This window comes from Pelodiscus sinensis, chromosome 4 (assembly GCF_049634645.1).
Source record: "Pelodiscus sinensis isolate JC-2024 chromosome 4, ASM4963464v1, whole genome shotgun sequence".
In the NCBI taxonomy this organism is placed as follows: Eukaryota; Metazoa; Chordata; order Testudines; family Trionychidae; genus Pelodiscus; species Pelodiscus sinensis.
In genome coordinates, this window is record NC_134714.1 from 101,027,708 (window position 1) to 101,047,932 (window position 20,225).

The 20,225-nt window shown below is 41.3% G+C and overlaps 1 protein-coding gene across 4 annotated transcripts in view; it reads right to left on the reverse strand.

The window, feature by feature from the left end:
- Positions 1-19,670, reverse strand: part of OVCH2 (ovochymase 2) — a 39,685-nt gene extending 20,015 nt beyond the window's left edge. For 3 of the 4 annotated variants that reach the window (XM_075927839.1, XM_075927841.1, XM_075927842.1), the window contains exons 1-11: positions 19,553-19,670; positions 16,145-16,254; positions 15,093-15,184; positions 9,527-9,699; positions 8,823-8,918; positions 7,654-7,805; positions 5,925-6,120; positions 3,658-3,681; positions 2,302-2,392; positions 2,059-2,192; positions 671-811 (exon numbers count right to left, since the gene is read on the reverse strand). In XM_075927839.1, the coding sequence (XP_075783954.1) occupies positions 671-811; positions 2,059-2,192; positions 2,302-2,392; positions 3,658-3,681; positions 5,925-6,120; positions 7,654-7,805; positions 8,823-8,918; positions 9,527-9,699; positions 15,093-15,184; positions 16,145-16,254; positions 19,553-19,643 (1,300 nt within the window). In that variant the 5' untranslated portion in view covers positions 19,644-19,670. The remainder of the gene's footprint in view (positions 1-670; positions 812-2,058; positions 2,193-2,301; positions 2,393-3,657; positions 3,682-5,924; positions 6,121-7,653; positions 7,806-8,822; positions 8,919-9,526; positions 9,700-15,092; positions 15,185-16,144; positions 16,255-19,552) is intronic. The other variant, XM_075927840.1, reaches the window with a different exon arrangement.
- Between the last annotated feature and the right edge of the window lie 555 nt (positions 19,671-20,225).

Sequence of the window (20,225 nt, forward strand, 5' to 3'; positions counted from 1 at the left end):
TCTGATTACACCCCTCCCATAGGGAAGAGAGAGCCAACCCACTGCAGTAATGTACTTCTCACCGTCCTTCAGAAAGCACTCTGCAGGAACAGGGCAAGGAAATAGCAGGGTGCTGCACTTTGCACCCCATCCCCCAAGCCCTTGGGAGATCAGGGTGGAAAGGTAACACGACCAGTGGATGTGTTTCCTCCAGAGGCAGTACTCCGCCATGCAATGATGCACACAGAGTTACAGAGATACATGGCCTGCCTCTGCTACCAGGCGAGCGTCCAGATTTGGAGGCAGGCCCCGTGACCTGTTCCAGGGGGAAGACAAACCCTACCCAAAAACATTTCTACCTACTTAGCAGTCTTTCCTGCATTCTCTCCCAGGAAGAAGTGATTGGGCCCAGGATCCATTATAGCATCTTTTACCTGAGGACCATTTTGACTTTACAAGCATGCTTTAATTAAGTAAGCCTTAGCTGTACAAAGAGCACCCACACACCTTCAGCTTGGTGCTTTTTCAGCCTCAAATCAAGCCTCACTCTGAACTTTTCCAAATCCATCTCCACTCCTAAGGCCATGTGCCTGACAATGCAACTGCAGAGGCCTCAGAACAGCTAACTTCAAGGATACAATGTATTTTATACAATGGCTTGGCAGGGAAGATATACAGCATTAACACTTACCAGGAAGAGCATATGGTGAAAGAGGTCTGTAAAACATTGAAAATCCAGTTCCAGTCTCCTTGTTATCAGAGACAAACTTCAGCTTTACACTATTGGAGCCAACCAAAATGGGTAGTGGAGAGTCAACCCCACAGAATCTCCCTGCAAATTATGTATTTATAATTAGAGAATGATCATCATCATTAAAAACCTTAGGAAAGTTGGTTGAAAAATGTATACATGTCAAAGTAATAAAAGCTCAGCTACAGGATGTGGTCACCAAAAAAACCCAAAACAAACAAACAAACAAAAAAACACTTAGAAGTACCAGGGCTGGCCTTATCATGAGGCAAACTGAGGCGGCCACCTCAGGTGCCAAACTGTGGGGGGGCACCACTAGGACCCAAAGTGTAGAAAATTGTGTCTGCTGCTGGTGCAGCGAGGAGGCATGAGGGTGTCATTTGAGCTCCCCACCTCAGGTGCCAAAATGTTGTGGGCTGGCCCTGAGAAGTACAACTATAACTAGAATTCTTACAGCTCTTCAGTTGGAGGTCTGCCTCCATTCTCCTTTCTACTCTTGCTGAAAAGCTCAAGTGAAAAAATTGCATACTAGTAGCTTGATAGTACCAGAAACTAACATCCTCTGTTTAAGCAGCAACACTTGAAGTGTTGGAATGGTCTCTTCCCGACCTGTAGGAGCCACCTCTGATAGTGAAATGGGAGGCCAATCTCCATACTCCTTAGGTTCTCTCTTAAAACAGTCAAGTGCACCAGTTAATTTCAGTGGTTTATATGGTGCAAACACATGATCACTAGGAACCAGGCAGAAAAACTGTGTAGCTTGTATCACTGAACAGTTATCAGATTGATAACATCTTTCAATCTTAATCCTTACAAACCTTGGTTAGAGTCACACAGCACCTAGAGATAAAGAGCCCCCATGGTCCTATTATTGTTTCACTAAATTTATAGTTCCTCCTCCAAACACTTCTCCCCAATAAATTGTAATGGCTGGGTAACACCACCCACTCCCGCATAAGATGTCAGCAGGCTTTCAACCTCGGACCTTTCACATCAAAACATAAGCTTCTAACTCTTAGTTCAAATGGTAACTCCCTCAGCTAGGGGAAGTAGTAAACTGCTAGCATCTGGTGGTGAAGGTCCTAAAGGCTGACATGGCATATAACTTGCAAGCATGAGTTCAGTGTGATCAGTGACAGCACAGACAGGCCTGGCCAAAGGGTACATGTGGGGCCCAAGGCAGCACGCTGCGCCTCACTCGCCTTGCCCAAAGGATGAGCCTGAACACAGAGAGCCTGAAACCAATGAATCCAGTTACTATTACAACTTTAAATAACATTGAAGAACTCTATGAAAATATTTGATAGAATCACTGAAAATCAACTCACCAACAAGTCTGTCATCTTTCGAATAAACTGACAGAGAATCATAGTCACAGAATGTGTCTGACTCCACATTGAAGTGGGAGAAATTGAGTAGTATATGCATGCCTTCTGGGACAAGCAGGGTCCAGACACACAGCCTGTAATGACACGAACTGGGTAAGTTCTTGTTTGCAATCAAACAACAAACTTCAACGACATGATTATTGCATATAGCTTCTGAAAAGGGAATGCAATGCATCTACTCACTGGTTGTTTGGATAGAAATGTTTGGGACTTTCTGGGAAACGTAATTCACCTTCTTTTCTGGGGACTTTGCCATCCTGGATGCTACATGATGCTGCATTAGGTACGTTTAAAAAGAAACAATAAAATATCAGGTTTGACACAGTTGTTAGTCAAAAAAAAAAAAGCTCATCTAGCATGTAAGGATGATAATGAGATTACCATTTTAAAATTTCTCAGATACACTTTTGCCACAAGATTAGATTTATATTGCCTCTTTCTTCCATTTACTCCTTTATTCACAATAGTTAAACAGATAGCGAAGTTTGAAAGCACAATAAGGACCAGAAAAAAAAACCCAACCCTAACCCCTTTATATTATACTCTAAGAGCATTAATGAAACATTTTATAATAAGCACTGTAAGACAATTACAAAAATAATTGCAATTAATAATAACATTTAAAAATATTCATGATTAATCACAGTTATATCTCACCGTTAAACAATAACAGAATACCAATTTAAATTAATTTAAATATTTTGGATGATTTTCTACATTTTCAAATACATTGATTTCAACACAACACAGAATACAAGGTATATAGTCCTGATTTTATGCAATTTTTATTAAATATTTGAACTAAAAAAATAATTCACCTCATACAAGTAATGTAATGCTACCTATTTATTGTGGAAGTGCAACTTACAAATGTAGAATAATTATCTTTTTTATTTGACATAACTGTACTCAAACAAAACAATGTAAAACTTTAGCACGATGCATGAAGGGGTGAATATGAATGTTTAGATATCTGGCATGTAAACAGCGTCCAATGCCAAATAGAGTAGTTCCATGCAAATAACTGTTCTGACTTTCAGGTGACATTGTAAATCAGAAACAGGCAGCATTACCTCCCGTAAATGTAAACAAACTTATTTATCTGAGCAATTGGATGAGCAAGAAGTAGGTCAAGAGGACTTGTATGAGGTGAACTGAAAAATACTATATTATCTCTCTTATCTTTTAAAATGCAAATATTTATAACAAAACTAATAAGAAGCGAGTACTATACACGTTATATTCTGTGTTGTAACTGAATTCAATACATTTGGAAATGTATTAAAATGGTCACAAACATTAAATAATACCAATTTATTATGTGAATAAAACTGCAATTAATAGTTACTATATTTTTAATATAGTTAATTTGTTTGGTATTAGTTGCTACCACTAACTGCAACTGACAGCTGCATAGATAAACTTGTGTGTTAAACTTATGTGTTTACTGAAAAGTTGAGTAAACGACATAGTGGAAAGAAAGAATACAAAACACAAACTATTTTTTACCTATAACACTTTAAAAATATACCCACTCACCTGTAGAACTTTTCATTTTCAAATCTAGGTTTAGAGAGGGAAAAAAGGAATTTTAGAGGAGCACTCTCAGTGATAAGACAAATCTTCTATACACTTTCTCTTTATTGAAATGAATAAGTTTATAGAAACTACAGTGTATAATAGAATACTAGAACTGGAAGGGACCTTGGAAGATCATCAAGTCCAGTCCCCTCAGACCATTTCTCTAGTTTGTCCAGCTCATTTTAAATTATGACCCTGTCCTTCAAAACACTTGCAACCCTTCCCAGCTTGGTATCATCTGCAAACTTAACAAGTGTACTCTCTATGCCAACATCTAAATTGTTGATGAAAATGTTGAACAGAACTGGTACCAAAACAGACCTCTGCAGAACCCCACTTGTTGTGCCCTTCCAGCATGAATGTGAACCATTAGTAACTACTTTCTGAGAATGGCTATCCAGCCAGTTATGCACCCAACTTACAGTAGTCCCATCTAGGTTGTAGTTCCCTAGTTTATTGATAGGAAGATCATGTGAGACCATGTCAAATGTCTTACTAAAGTCTAGGTATACCACGTCCACCGCTTCTCCCTTATCCACAAGACTTGTTATTCTATCAAAGAAAGCTATCAGATTGTTTTGACATGATTTGTTCTTTACAAATCCATGCTGGCTGTTACCTATCACCTTATTATCTTCCAGATGGATTTCTTAATTACTTGCTCCATTATCTTTCCTGGCACAGAAGTTAAAGTGACTAGTCTATAGTTTCCTGGTGTGTTCTTATTTCCCTTTTTATAGATGGGCACTATATTTGCCCTTTTCCAGTCTTCTGGAATTTTTCCCCACTTCCATGATTTTTCAAAGATGATGGTTAAAGGCTCAGATACCTCCTCTATCAGCTCCTTGAGTATTCTAGGATGCATTTCATCAGGCCCTGGTGACTTGCAGACATCTAACTTTTCTAAGTGATTTTTAACTTGTTCTTGTTTTATTTTAACTTCTAAACTTACCCCATTTCCACTAGCATTCGCTATGTTAGGGATTCCGTCACCATCCATCTTCTTGACAAAAACCGAAACAAAGAAGTCATTAAGCACCTCTGCCATTTCAAAGGTTCCTGTTACTGTTTCTCCCTCCTCATTGAGCAATGGGCCTACCCTGTCCTGTGTCTTCCTCTTGCTTCTAATATATTTATAGTATATCTTCTTGTTTCCCTTTATGTCTCTAGTTCAGTGGTTCCCAAACTTTTCAGCATCATGCCCCCTTTTTGATGAACCGTCATGCCCCCCCCCCCCCAAATAGCAGCAAAACTTGTTGAGTAAAAAAAAAAAAAAAAAGCTAAAAAAAAAAGTAACTGGCTGGGGCAGCAAAACTTGATGGGGGGGGGGGGACTGGGTCACATTTCACCCCCCTGGAATTTCTTCATGTCTCCCCAGGGGGGCGCACACACCAGTTTGGGAACCTATGCTCTAGTTAGATTGAGCTCGTTTTGTGTCTTTGCCTTTCTAATCTTGCCCCTCCATAAGTGTGTTATTTGCTTATATTCACCCTTTGTAATAGTTTCCACTTTTTATGTGACTCCCTTTTTATTTTTAGATCATATGAGATCTCCTGGTTAAATCAAGGTGGTCTCCTGCCAGACTTTCTATCTTTCCTACTCAATGGAATAGTTTGCTTTGGAGCCCTTAATAATGTCCCTTTGGAAAACTGCCAACTCTCTTCAGTTGTTTCTTCTCTTAGTCTTGTTCTCCATGGGACCTTACCTACCAGCTCTCTGAGCTTACCAAAATCTGCCTTCCTGAAATCTATTGTCTCTAATTTGCCGTTCTCCCTTCTACCATTCCTTAGAATCATGTACTCTATGATTTCATGATCACTTTCACCCAAGCTGCCTTCCACTTTCAAATTTTCAACCCGTTCCTCCTTATTTGTTAAAATCAAACCTAGAACAGCTTCCCCTCTAGTCACTTTCTCAACCTTTTGAAATAAAAAATTGTCTCCAATGCAGTCCAAGAACTTATTGGATAATCTGTGCCCTGCTGTGTTAGTTTCCCAACATATGTTTGGATAGTTGAAGTCCCCCATCAGCATCAAATCCTGTGCTTTGGATGATATTTTTTGTTGTTTAAAAAAAGCCTCAGCCAGCTCTTTTGATGTTCAGCTAGACACATAATGAAAGCCATAACAGCTATTTGTTCTGAAGCAAAGATTGGAGCCATGAAGAACATATCAAGAAATCATTACTCCTACATATTATTAAAGTATTTGTGTAGGTTTTATTACCAGTACTGATGTTTTCTTGAATCCAGGAGAGCACCTTCCGGAGATCCGTGAAAACCCCTGGCGATCCTCTCTTATCATACTTTTTCCTCACATTATCATTCCAGCTCCGAGCACATCCCATACCCCATGAGGTCACCCCAGCTAGAGTCCAGGCACCATGCTTGCGCCTACACAAAAGAGGGCCTCCAGAATCACCCTAAAATAAAGGTAACCCATCTTAATATAAATGCATGTATGTGACCAAGCCAGTATGAAGTGCGCCATTGGACAGTTCCAGAAAAGAACATCCTTTTGTATTTTGTAGAGGAGTGATCCCATTGCTATTTAGTGCATGTCCCATTAAGCCAACCAAGTGAATGAGAGTGTGCCTCCACAGCTGGGCTGGCTGTATTTGGTCAGGGTTGTTGTGAAGGGAGAGGGAGGAAAAGAAAGACAAATATGTTCCCTACCAACAAAATGAACATCCACGTTTTGGTGCCAGAATGGGATGAGTTATGGTCTTAGCATAGGACTAGGAGGTAGGAATTCTTGAATTCTAGTTCTGGTTATGACACTAAGAGTACATTTATACTAGACCCCTAGATTGATCTAGGGAGGCTAATGAGAGCAACCGGAATTGCAAATCAAGCCCGGGATTTAAATATCCTGTGCTTGATTTGCCTTTTCCCAGCTGGTCACCATTTTAGAAATTGACTAGCCCGAAATAACTGCCCGCGTCTACACGCAGCAGTGAAACGAGATTCCGATTTAAAGCCCTAACTCGAATTAGCTGGTATTCCTCCTCAATGAGGTTTACTAGCTAATTCGATTTAGGGGCTTTAAAGCGGAATCCCGTTTCACTGCCGCATCTAGACGCAGGCAGTTGCTTCGGGCTAGTCAATTTCTAAAATGGCGACCGGCCAGGAACATGCAAATCAAGCATGGGATATTTAAATCCTGGGCTTGATTTGCAATTCTGGTCACCCTCACTATCCTCCCTAGATTGATCTAGGGGGCTAGTGTAGATGTACCCTTACTCCCTGTGTCACGCCTGTGCTACAGAGAAAATCATAGCTGCTGCAGTCGATCTTCCATGGTTCGAATTAGCGGTCTAGGGAAGACATACTAATTTGAACAGAGAGAGTGCTCCTGTTGATGCCTGTCATCCTGCTTTGATGAAGAGTAAGGGAAGTCAAAGGGATAGTGTGCTCCCATTGGCTTCCCACAGTGTGGACGGCACCAAAATTCAATTTAAGCTACTTTGACTCAAGCTACGGAATTAACGAATTAATGGAGCTGGAGTTGTGTATCTTAATTCGAATTTATCCCCTAATGTAGACCTAGACTGTATGTCCAAAAGCATCTCATTTAACCCCCATGCCTCTTTTTCCTCATTGAAAATCAGGGCAGGACTCGCTGGGGTATTATGAGGCCATTAATTAATGGTTATGAAGTGTTCTGAATATGGGAAGTTGCAAGTGGTATTGCACTGAGACATGTTCCAAAGGTCTGAACTGAAAGCTCCAAACCTTAATTAATTTCAAGAAACCCATACCAAAACGACGAGAAAATAAAATTTACCAAAGTGGTAGGTGGATTATACTTGGCATCTTTGAACAACTAAAATATGAACTGGATTACACTCCTTATCATTGTATTATAGAGTATCTAGTCACTCAAACACATACATACATCAGTGTGAGCTACAGCATAACACAGGCAGGTCTGCAAGGCTAAATGTTCCACTAACCTGGCATGCATCCTTTCCTCCATCTGGAAATCCTGCACATATTAAAGTGTCTCCTCGGATTGGATTCCGTAGAGTTGACAATGCTTTAGAGCATTCCTTGTTGTCTATTATTGGCAAGTCCACTTCATGCAAGACCTGAGGGAGAATTCCATCTAAAAAAAGATTCAAGAAAAAAAATAAGGGGACTAGTTTGCTAGATATACTGAAAGGTGAATAATGATGGTTGTTTGTTTTATGGTGGTTTCAATCTTCTAAATGTTGGGTTTTGAGAAATAGCCATTGTATATATCAATATGTGAAGTTTTATTTGGATGTATATATTCAGTTCAAATATTGATCTTTGGCTGCATAAAATGTGAAATGTCTTGATTTGAAAACATAGGCCCTTATCCTGTAGTGACATCAATGCAGGCACGAGAGTCTACCCATGTATAGATCATTGCAGAATATGAGCCTTATAAAACTGAGCGCTAGGTTTTCTTTAAAAAGAGAATACTTAAAAAAACAATATCAGACTGTTTCCCCCTCACAAAAAAAGACCTATTGTAATTCAGAATGCGTTTTAATGCAGACATTTCACATTATGACATTGAACCATTTTTGCAACTATGAAATACAACTTTGTATGTGATGTTCAGAATATGTACCACAGATATATTTTTTTGTTTGTTAAAAACCCTTATGGATACAAATAAAAACAATTTCAGTTCACCTTCAAAGAAAAATTAGCAAACTATTCCACCTTCCAACAGCTGAACTAAAAAAAAGTTCAAATGTTGAAAATAAAATATTTAGATACGTATTAGAAGTTGAGTTTATGCCACCTGCTTCCAGAACCTCTGGCAAACTAGTTTAGATTCCTGTAATACATTCAGGGTAAAATTTACTCCTCTGAACAGTGCAGAAGGTCCACACAAAACCACTGTACCACATAAGCCCTGTTTTAAGATTCCAATATGTTCCAAAAGTGAGGGTTCAGAAAAAATGTATAAGGCTTGCTTTGGAATTCCAGTTAAGAGAAAACTCATTCTCTCTCTCGCTCTCTCTCCACCATTTGTCTGGTCTGTAGATTTGGTGATACTATGCAAACGTCTATACAATCCAACTGGGAAAAAAAGGAGCTTATAAACGAGACTAAGAAATGTTTAAAAAATACTTTAATGGCTTACTCTCTGTTAGACGGCCCCAACCACAAGTGGTACAAACATCTCCCGGACCAAACTTTTCACCAACATTAGGAAGACAGGCAGGCAAAACTGATGAACCTACCATGAATATACATGGAATTTTTTGTTAATCATTTGGAAGAAAGACCTTAGGAACATAAACTGTGTTTTACTTTTCAACTAAACCTTTACATAAAGTAACACTGTGGTTTAGTGTGATATTTATCAAAGGGCCAATCTGAAAAAGACAGTTGTTACAAGCTACTGGACATTTGTTCACACCTGTATTTCAGAGCACCTCAGAGGAAGTTACCTTCTTACCTGGTGCAATTGGATGAATATGTTCTCTTAATCTGGTCTTCCATTCTGTGAAGCTAATGAATAGCAACACAACGAACCATAGTACCAAAGGTTAAGTCATTACAGACCCAAGCCCTCATAGCCTCAAATTATCTGTCTATATCACAAAGTTTTCCCTGTTAAAAAAAAAGATCCTCGTGGTTGCAAAGAAAATCATGCATTGATGTACAGTATACCTATTTCTCAGTCTCCTTTATGGCACAATTATTTTTTCCGTGAGAAATGTAGTTAAATTATGCAAAAAATATTTCCCTTTAGGTGTAATGCTTTAACAGCAATGTTTAACAGGCAGCTCTGAGAGCTTGACATTTATAAATGCAAATTATTGTATAGAATTATGGCCTTACTAAAGTTGAAAGCACCATCCAGCTTCACAAGGGCAATGTCATAATTCATTGGTCTTCTGGGGTTGAAATATGGGTGTTTAATGATGGATTTAACCGGTAGTGTCTGTTCTCCTGCCTCCGCAAGACTTAAATCATGTTCTCCAGCAGTGATATTCAGATAATCACGTAAGTGTCTGTAGAGTAGAGAGTCAATGTTTAAGGAGGAAAAGGAGAAAAACTTGAGAATAACAAACAAAGGTTCCCTGAGGTATTCCTGTACGGCAATTGGAAATGTGATTGTGGTGCAAGTAGATGCCCTCGAGCTAGCAGTAAAGCATAGACTTCAGCACCAGTGAGCTGTCTGAGTAAATACTCTGGGTCCTGAGTGGACTCCTCAGACTAACCGCTCTTAGTATTCAAGACAGCTAGATTACAACTAACCGCAGGTGTGTCTACACATGCTGCAATCACACCCCCAATTGCAGGGTATACATCCTGTTAGTCTTTTTAACCATAGTATAGCACTTCCCAGCCACATAACTTAAAAGGCTTTACATTAATAGATTAGCCTCACAACACCTAAGTGAGGTAAACTTAGAAATGGGGAAACCGAGGCACATAGTAGTAAAGCAGCAGAAGGGGGAAGACATGAATTTCCTGATTCCTAGTCTTATACTCTCAATACAAGATCATGATGTTTTTCAGATAGGAAAACTTTGACTTCCCTAAGGTCATCCAATGAGTCAGTGGCAGAATCAGGACAAGAACCCATATAAAAAAATTCTCAATCCTGTGTCCTAACAGTAATTTGCCTCTGTGCAGAGGAAAGCACTTCCCTATTGTGAGACATAAGTGCCATTAAGTGGTATATCATCCCTGTGCTGGCTCTCCTTGTAGAAGTGCATTGCAGATCTTAATTAAATTAGCAATACAATGCACAGCAGTTGCACAAAACTACTATGCACATACATTAGACACTTCAATAGTTAGGAAATCCTGGCTTTCTATAGACAAATCCAGTTTTGTTCTCCGTATGCTGGGATTTTCAAAGGTGCCTACGCCTAAGAGAATTAGGGGCCAATTCTGTGGAAAATTAGCTCCAAACTTCCTTAGATGCCTTTGAAATCCCAGTCTAACTTGTCCGAAGTAGTAACCAGAAAAGGCATTTTCCTATTAACATTGAAAACTGAACCCCTGTCCCTTTGATGAGTCTGCTCAGTGATGCGAGTCATTCCGAATTTTCATATACAGATTCTCAGGGATCCCTTGAATTGGATAGATTTATAATACTTCACCCAAAGATGGCGTGTATGATCCCCACCCAGAGCCAGTAGCTCACTAGCCATAATACAGGCCCATACATAGGGGGGGTGCAAAGTCTGCAAATACCCCCCTCCATGGTCCCTCAAGTCAGCATGAGGGGGCTCTGTTCCTGCATCCTCCCCCAGCCAAACACTATACTCACAGCCTGCTTCTGTATCCTACCTGCCATTCAGACCTCGCACCCTCATTCCCTCCTGTACCCCACCTCCCACCTAGATCCTGCACCTCATCCCTATCCCATTCCCTGGCAGCTCTGTTCCACACACTGAACCCCCATTTTTGTCCCAGCCCAGAGCCTAGAGGGGGGCCACAAATTCCACTAACCCTGGTACCCCAGAAGAGTAAATCTGGCCCATAGGAAACCCTGAACCTCAGTCCTCCCTGTCTGCCCCTCCCCCAGTGGGGCTGGCTCACCAGAGGAGGGAGGTATCTAAGTTGGGGGCCACATCAGTGAGGATTAGGAGTTTTGGAGGTTTTTCTCACTTGCATGGTCCCCAACTGATTTTTCTGTGGTTCAGTGGCCCCACCCAAAAAAAGGTTCTCTGCCCCTGCCATAAATAAAGAAAACATTGGAACCTTTTGTGAATATGTTAGTTTCTTTTAAATTAAGTTTAATAAACTAACATGAGGAAGTTAAAGTGCTTAGTCTATTTAATAATTTAATTGCTATTTCCTTTTGTACTGGTTAAATTAAACCACTCTCCCTAGCTGCCACACTAGCAAAGTGGCTCGGGTGTAATTGTGTAATTAAAGACGAGTGTCCATTAGCAACTGGTGGTCCATGGAAAGGTTTGTGTTGAGCCAGGTGGGCCACGGACCAAAAAGTTTGAGAACTGCTGTGTTGTGGGGGAATGAGCAGGAGGGGGTGATGGCAGTGCCAGAAGCTCCACCCACCTTCACCCGGCATTGGTCTCGCCAAGCAGGTGAGGCAGCAGCAGGCAGAAGCGGCTGAGGGCACGGAGTGGGGGGAGGGCATGGCGGTCGTGCTGCCCGCCATGATCCCAGAAGGTAATTTCTATAAAACTTTTATTACTGTGTAAATTTGTGGTATGTTATAACAAAATCATTTGACCAGTCACTGTTTCCATTCACATTTTTCATTAACCTCTCCTGCACAAGACTATTTTGCACTCCTTTATAGTTAAAAACATTGCAGTCCACATTTACCAAAAAAGGCCCCCCACAGATATTCCTGTGTACAGACCTCTAATACTCACCTTGGCTTCTTGCGCGAGTAATATGCAAATAAGGCTAAGCGTGGAATATCGCCGAGCCTCATTTGCATACCTAATGAGCCACCATTTTTTTCAGAAGAGGGTCTTGCGCAAGAAGGAGCATCTACACTGCCCCCTCTTGCGCAATGCGTTTACACCTATTAATTTTCAGGAAGAACGGCATTGCGCAAGAAGGCTTTTCTTGCGCAAGAAGGGGCAGTGTAGATGCTCCGTCTTACGCAAGAGCCTCTTCTGAAAAAAATGGTGGCTCATTTGGTATGCAAATGAGGCTCGGCGATATTCCATGCTTAGCCTCATTTGCATATTACTCGCACAAGAAGCCGCGAGTGTAGACATAGCCCTTGTATGGATAGATACTTATAGGCTGTGTGTACACTGGTGCAATCTTGTGCCAAAGCAGCCGCTCTTGTGCAAAAACTGGCTGTCTGTCTACACTGGCGGGGAGTTCTTGTGCAAGAACACTGACATTTTAATGTGTGAAATCTGTGCTTCTTGCACAAGAACTATAATGCTCCCGCTCAGGAATAAGCCCTCTTGCACAACTGTTCTTGTGCAAGAGGCCAGTGTAGATAGGCAACATGAATTTCTTGCGCAAGAAAGCCCTATGGTTAAAATGGCCATCAGAGCTTTCTTGCGCAAGAGAGCGTCTACACTGACATGGATGCTCTTGCGCAAAAGCACATCTCTTGCGCAAAACCACATGCCAGTGTAGACGCTCTCTTCTGGAAGAGTTTTTTCACAAGAAGTCTTCCGCAAAAGAGTTCTTGCACAAGAAGCTGCCAGTGTAGATGTAGCCATAGCGTTTGTATCTATACTGAAAACTATGTTCTTAAGGTGTTGGGAGGCAGGCCACCAGGTGACATACCTTTCAGGCAGGAGATAAACATTTATCTCCCTGTCTGGTCTTTGGGTCATGTGTATTGTATGACTCATAATGTATGCCTATTTGCATACTGAACTAGGGGCTAAGTAATCTCAGAGGGGTAGCTGTGTTAGTCTGTAACTTTAAAAGTGAGGAGTGGTCCTGTTAGAGACTCGCCAAGATAGCTAGCTAGACAGATAGATGGGGTGTATGAGGATAGATAGATAGATAGATAGATAGATAGATAGATAGATAGATAGATAGATAGATAGATAGATAGATAGATAGATAGATAGATAGATAGATGTTATATATCTATATAGGTACGTCTAGACTACAGGCTCTTGTCGACAAAGAGCATCTAGACTACATCCAGTTGTGTCAACAAAGCAAGCCGCTTTGTCGACATGAGAGTGTAGATGCAAAGGACAGCGTAGATGCAACAATGCCTTCTGTCGACAGAACTCTGTCAACAAAAGGCGTTATTCCTTGTAGAATGAGGTTTACTGCCATCGACAAAACTGCTGAGTTCTGTCGACGTTATGTCGACAGAACTCGGCGGTAGTGTAGACACAGGTGTAGTTTTGTCAACAAAAGTCCACTTTTGTCGACAAAACCCTGTCATCTAGACATGCCTTATATGAATAGATTATAGATATAGATCATAGACAACAGCAGAAGAAGTACTTGTCAATTGTAGGACCTGTGTTAATGGGGTTAACTAAGTGGGCTGGGTGTGTCCCATACATAGCTTTTGATGTGCAAATGCTGATGTTAAAGGCAGGAGAAATGGGCTTGTAATGAAGCTAAGTAAGACTGCAAAACACAGGTGAGAGGAACTCTACAGGAAACAAACAGCAGGAGAGTTCCCTATTAAGGGATAAAAGACACAGGTTGTTCAGGTCCATCTTGAAGAGAAAGGGAGTGCAAACGAACACACCACTTCCCCAAGCCCCGCCCCTGTTCCACCCCTTCTGCCCCCTGAGGAATGCAAGCCAGGGGATGATAGGGCCTGGGGTAAGGTGGCAGCAGGGGTCGGCCCTCCCTCCCGCACTTACTGCAGCAGCAGGAGCCAGAGCGGCCCGGCAGCCTGCTTCATCCCGACACTGGTCTCTGCTTCTCGGCGGCAGCTCTACTTCCCACTGCCATGGTGAAGCGAGTGCAGCAGGCTGGGAGAGGGCAGTGCAGCTGAGTGGAGCAGATCACCAGGCTACTCCAGCTCCCGCCACTGTGGTAAGTGTGTGGGGGGGAGGGATGATCCCTGCTGCTGCCCCGCGCCAGACCCCATAATCCACCGAGTCCCTCCCATCTATAGGACAGTTGAGGTGGCTGCCACAGGGACCCCCAAAGTGCGGAGCCTGGGTGGCTGTCCCAAATCATTTTATCAGTGGGAGGGCTCTGGGTGAGCCAATAGCTAACCACAGAGTGACAATGGGGCTGGCTAGTTTCAAAAAGGAAAGCTCTCGTGTGTTGCTCAACAGCAAAAGCAAGGCTTCCTCACACTGAGCTTACAGTGAGCTTGCCTCGGAATCCCAGGGAGCACCAAGAGGCATCACAGTATGGAGGCTAGGTCAGGGCTACCAAACCGTGCAATTCAAAGAGCATCTCCAGCAGCAGTGCATTCCCTGGCATCCAGCTCTGAGCACAGGAGGAAGAGGGCCCCCGACTGAGTCTCTAGCTCACTTCAATTGGCACTCTGGATTTTATGGAGCATCTTTCATCCCACCATATCCCAGTGCTTGCTGAAGGGCCTGATTCTGCATTTCGAAATTCTTGGTTCACTGAAAGGTGGTGGCATGCAATGATGCAGGATTGAGTCCTTAGTGTCTGCATTACGCTGCTTGTAAGTAATCTTTACAGAAGATTTACACCTCATCACTATTACAGGATGTACATTCCCATCCCCAAGCAACACAGCTGCTTCTTGCTACGGTTTTGATCTATTTTCCTTTTTTAAATTGCTTGTGGACTTTTATTCGTTCTTTTCCACACACGCACACTGCCATCCGCCCTTTAAAAATTCCATTTGCAACCAGTATTTTGCAAATTGAAAGGTTACTGGAGTTAGTAAAACAATTTTCATGAACAAATGCCATAGCACAAGAACTTTTACTAGCAATACACTTTTTAGAACTTGCAGTCCTGAAGTGAAATTCCTCATCCATACCTGTCTAAAACACAGTGAGCTGCCGTGACCACCCATTGAGCAGAAACAATGGTGCCTCCACAGAAATGCCTTTGCCATCGTTTCAAGGAAACCTGCATCATAAAGAATGCCTGTCATATAAAAGGCTTCAGAGGGGGAACCGGGTTAGTCTGTAACTGGAAAAACTTTCAATGAAAGGAATAGTCTAGCAGCATCTTAGAGACTAACAAAACAAGTAGATGGGATCAGGAGCTTTCATGAGAATACTAGGACTGGAAGGGACCTCGAGAGATCTCATCTTCATGATCTGTTAGTCTCTAAGGTGCTGCAAAACTATTTGTTGTTCTTTAAATTTTTCCATGTACATCTGATCTAGGAGAGAGAGCATCCTCAAGGCCTTCCCAACATTCACGTTAACACTGCTTAAGAACATTCAACAACACTTGGCATTCAGTTGGGGTTTGATATTCTTAAGCTCTCGTAACTTCCCATTGAGCCCCAGTTGGTGTTTTATCTCCAAACAATTTTGTGAAATAAGAGCAAATTATATATATATATATTTCACAAATGCCAAAAGAGGGACATATTCAGCCCATTGGAGAGGGTGTCGGATTATCCTATCTCTATACATTACTGATTTAGATCCAGACAAGGTGCCAAAAGCCTTCACAGCTATTTGGTGTCCTGTGTGAAATCAGTTTGTGGTCTCAGCCCACCACTCAGTGCAAAACACCATCTTCTTCCCAAACACTACACTCTGCAGAGGTTTGTGATGTTCTCTTACTTTCCAAACTAGTTCACGTGTCACTATTTGTAATAGACCAGCTACAGACTCCCTTTAGGGCCCAATAATAAACATAAAATCTTCTAGGAACTTGGAGAGAGTGGAAATTATTCCTGCTTTCTGTCTGCTTCACTGCTCTTACTAAAAGCAGCATGGGACTCAACAATAGAGCACTAGAAGTGCCAATAGTACAAAGTTCTCCTGCCTTTCTGCTTTTGTTACATCTATGAAAAGTTGGACCTTTGTTTCCAAAGAGGGACAGGATAAAACCGCATTCCCTTGTGCTAACCTGCCATGGATGTGAGCCTTGTTTCGCCTGGTTCCCACCAACAATGCGCGTGAGGAGGTTGAAATTATTCCAAGGCTTCATTTCATGTGGCGTCTGTCCACATCCAGAATCTAGAGGGTACCAAAAGCAAAGAAAATGAGCTTGTGGGTTTCATTCTGTATTTGACTCTCCCATCAAAGATTTCAACAAGAATGCAGACTTCCAGGGGTAGCATCAAATAGGAGACAGAGAAGGGCCCATTCCCGTGGTTCTCCTGCAATAAAATCATACTGACCACTCTTAATCTCTATAGGAGCCAGAAAAATTGTTTGTTTGCTTATTGACTTTTTTCTGGATCTATTTGTCTACACCTACAATGCTGAAGCTGTACCATGGTACACTTCAGTGAAGTTGCTATATATGTCTAACTCTGTCCACACCAGGAGTTAGGTTGATTCAACTGCATTGCTCAGGGGTGTGGATTTTTCAGACTTCTGAGAGACATAAGTCTCCTAACTGAATGTCCTAATGTAGATCAGGCCTCCATTTATCCATTTTGTGTGTATGTGCATTAGGTAGAGCCAGAGAGAAACTTCTGCTTTTAAGCTTTTAGCTTCAGCTTTCATAGCTGCTCCACTCCTGCTTTGAACCACTCTCAGGGAATCATTTTATGTTCTAATATTTCACAGGGTGCTTATTTTGTGAGATGTCTGTTTGCACTGCTCTGTGTTTCTGAGTGGTGCCATCAACTTCCTTCATTTTGGGAGGAGAGGGCAGATCGGTATTTTTTTCTTACACTACAAAGCCATTTTTAGGAAGAAGTTCTTTCCCATCTTATAGTTCAGGCCTGTAGGTGGGGATGGGAGGGTAGAAGGGGGGGAGAGAGAGAAGCGCCCTATGGTCCCCCAAATGAGCATGCTCTGGCTGGCTTGGGGAAGGCTGGGGCTGATTTCCCCACTTACCTGGGGAGTCATGGGGGTGCATTCACACTCTTGTAGTTCACATTTACAAAAATACGTCCCCCCCACAGAAATTCCTGCAGTTATACTCCCTTTTCCAGACTACTAGAATTTTATAGGGTCATGCATGGTAGAGAGAAAATGGAGGCTCATTTCTGCACCCAGTGAGACAAAGTGAACTCATCTTTAAGCCCAACCCTGAAATCAGTTTCACATTGGTAGACTATCTCACTTGTCCGGAGACTTATTCATTTCAGTGGGACTCTGCTGAAATCCAAGAGTGCAGCTCAGACTGAAGGACTAGGGCCTCAGTATTTGTCTTACGTTCTTGAATTCACTGCCAACAAAGTGCACTTTATTGGTTAATTAATGGAGCAAAGCAATGGAGAAAAACTCCTGGCAAAGTCTAACAGAACTGGCGTTACCTGTAATTGGTGTCTCAGCAAAAGAATAAACAAAGACTGGAAGGGATCCTGAGAAATCATCTAGTTCAGGCCCCCTTTGCGGATGCAAGACCATATAACCCTAGTCCATCCCGGAAAGGTGTTTGGCCCCTTCTGTAATACCAGCTGAATCTCTAAGTAATTCACACAATGGACCAATGACTCACCCCCGTGCTATATGTTCTGAAGGCAAATCACTAATGTAGTGAACCTGTATCAGACTAGCCAAGAGCAATTGTTTGTTACAGAAGATCCCCAGTTATGTGGTCTCATTATTTTTATTAATATGACTTTTTCTGCCATGAACAAATTGTAAGAGGCAAACCAGAAATATCTATATAAACACTTAAAATTCTTTTAATCTGAAATACCCTTTTATGCATATTTTGAGAATGAGTCACTGTTCCACTAACTCCTTCAATTAGTGGAACATACATTTAGCCAAACTTTTTTGCAACCTTCAGAACATTCCGTACACATGGTGTTGACCTATCCACTACATAGGCTTTGATAATCAACAACTCCTTGGAGAACTTTTACAAAGGCATTCGGCAATCGCGTAACTAATTCTGCTCCCACTGAAGTCAATACCAGCGCTACTCCACAATAATACTTCGTTTAGAGAGGGCTTTTGCAAAGCTAAACACAGTTTTTTGCATTTCAATAACTACTTGCAATCTGTATTAATGAAAAGGGCATTGTCTTGAAAGAGTTTTCAAACCCAGCATAATTCCCATTTTTGTTTTATTATTTGGAATTGTGTGAAAAATTGTAATATGGTCAAAAGTCTCCAAAGCACTTAGCAGACCATGTATGTGGGGTTCTCCTACCTCCCATCTGTGCGGCAGAATGCTGCAGCAATAAAGGGTGCCATTCAGTAGGATACCAAGAGTCCCTGGCAGTGTTTGTAATACAATGTTCCAGGGATTCTTTTGATGATACAAAGACATCGGATGCTTCCAAGAACCGAGCCCGAAATTTAAATTTACTTTTTTGCACAAGTGAAGTTGAGATCACAGTTCTGATATCATACAGATATACTGCATTTCTGGATTTTCAGACTGTAATTGAAATCAGACGCCGCTGACCACATGCATATTTTTGACAAGAGACAAACAGATATCTACAACTTGTCTGTGAACACTTCTCATAATGATTGCTACATTTCTATACTCAATAGTCATTAGAAAATCATGAAGTGTGATTAAATTGGACACAATTATGAAAACAATCCAGTTGGTCCTTACATTTCTACCCGGTGTGGCTGGGAGAGATATTTCCAACAGTGGCTTGTCTCCTGCCACCCATATAAAAAGTGAAAAAAATAATAAACATATAAGAAATAATTAGGAATATTGACATTTGTTTTTCAAAATTGGTCCAAATAGAGTACTTGCTGGATTTTAAAACACAAGACAATTTAAAAAAGGAGACAATTCAAGTTATTTCATTTCAACTAAAGTAAATGCTTTGGGTTGCTAACATACAACTGGCACTGAAGTAACTACATCGGTTTTAATCTGCAACTTTTTGTTATTTTGGTGAAAAATGTCTTATTTTGATGTAGTTCAGCTTGTTAAAGAGAAGTAAGCTCATTTGAAAAAAATCTTATTCTCAAGTGTCAACTTAAATGTGCAGTGAAACAACAAAAGAAGTGGATTAAACCTCATGTGATAAACCATCTTTTTGAGATGAGCACCCACTTTGAGTTACAGATAGTTGCCTCTCCCCCTCCACCTGCAAACACAAAGGAATGAGCCCTGGGGTGGGTATAGTCCATCCCTGATCCTTGCCATCTTGAGTTAAAGCCTGAACTGAAGCCTGAGCCACCCCAATATTCCTTGGTCTCCTATTAGCAGGGCACTCCTCATAGTATGAAAACCTCTGCTGTGGGCAGATAGGACTTAAGGGCAGATTCAAAACTGGAATAAATGAGTGTGACTCCTTTACTCTAATGGTGCTAGACTGTTCTACATCTTCGGAGATTCTGGGCTTTTGCCTTTAGAAAATTTTTAAATTGTTCCTACCTTTATGTTGAGCCAGTGATGCTGAGTTGCCTTCTCTGAGACAAACTATCCCAATCATGAACAAAAGCAGCTGACCTAGGGCTACTGGCATTTTGAGGTTGTAACTAACCAAGTAAAGATTGGAAGAGTTTTTATAGGGGAAAAGAAGAAAATAACGCTGTGGGAGACCAGCAATTGACTAATTAAAGTGGCGGTTACTCATTAATCCAGTCATAAAGCGTTTACTGGGCACAACTAAATTTTCCAAATTTAATCAAGCATGATACCTTTATAAACCTAAAGTTATTGAGATCTTTGTTGCTAAGTATTTTCTGAAGCTTCACAGGGGGAAGAAATCAGCCAATTGAAGACAAAATGGCAGAGCTGAAAATTACTGCCTACTCCCCAAGCTAATATCTCTCTAATGTTGTACATCTATAATAGCATCCCACGAGAAAAACAAATCAGTTGTAATTCTAGTTTTCGCAGTTCTCAGTACTGGTGCATGTGAAGTTCACTTACTGTATTTTGCATGTTGGCCAACACTGCAAATTTGAGGTCTATATTGAGAGTGTGTTCAAGTTGCACAAGACACACAAAGTAAAGATTGTCCCTGACTCAAAAGAGCCTGTGTGTAAAATTTTCAAAAATGTAAAATCAAAATTCTATTTTCAAAAGGGACACAGACACAGAT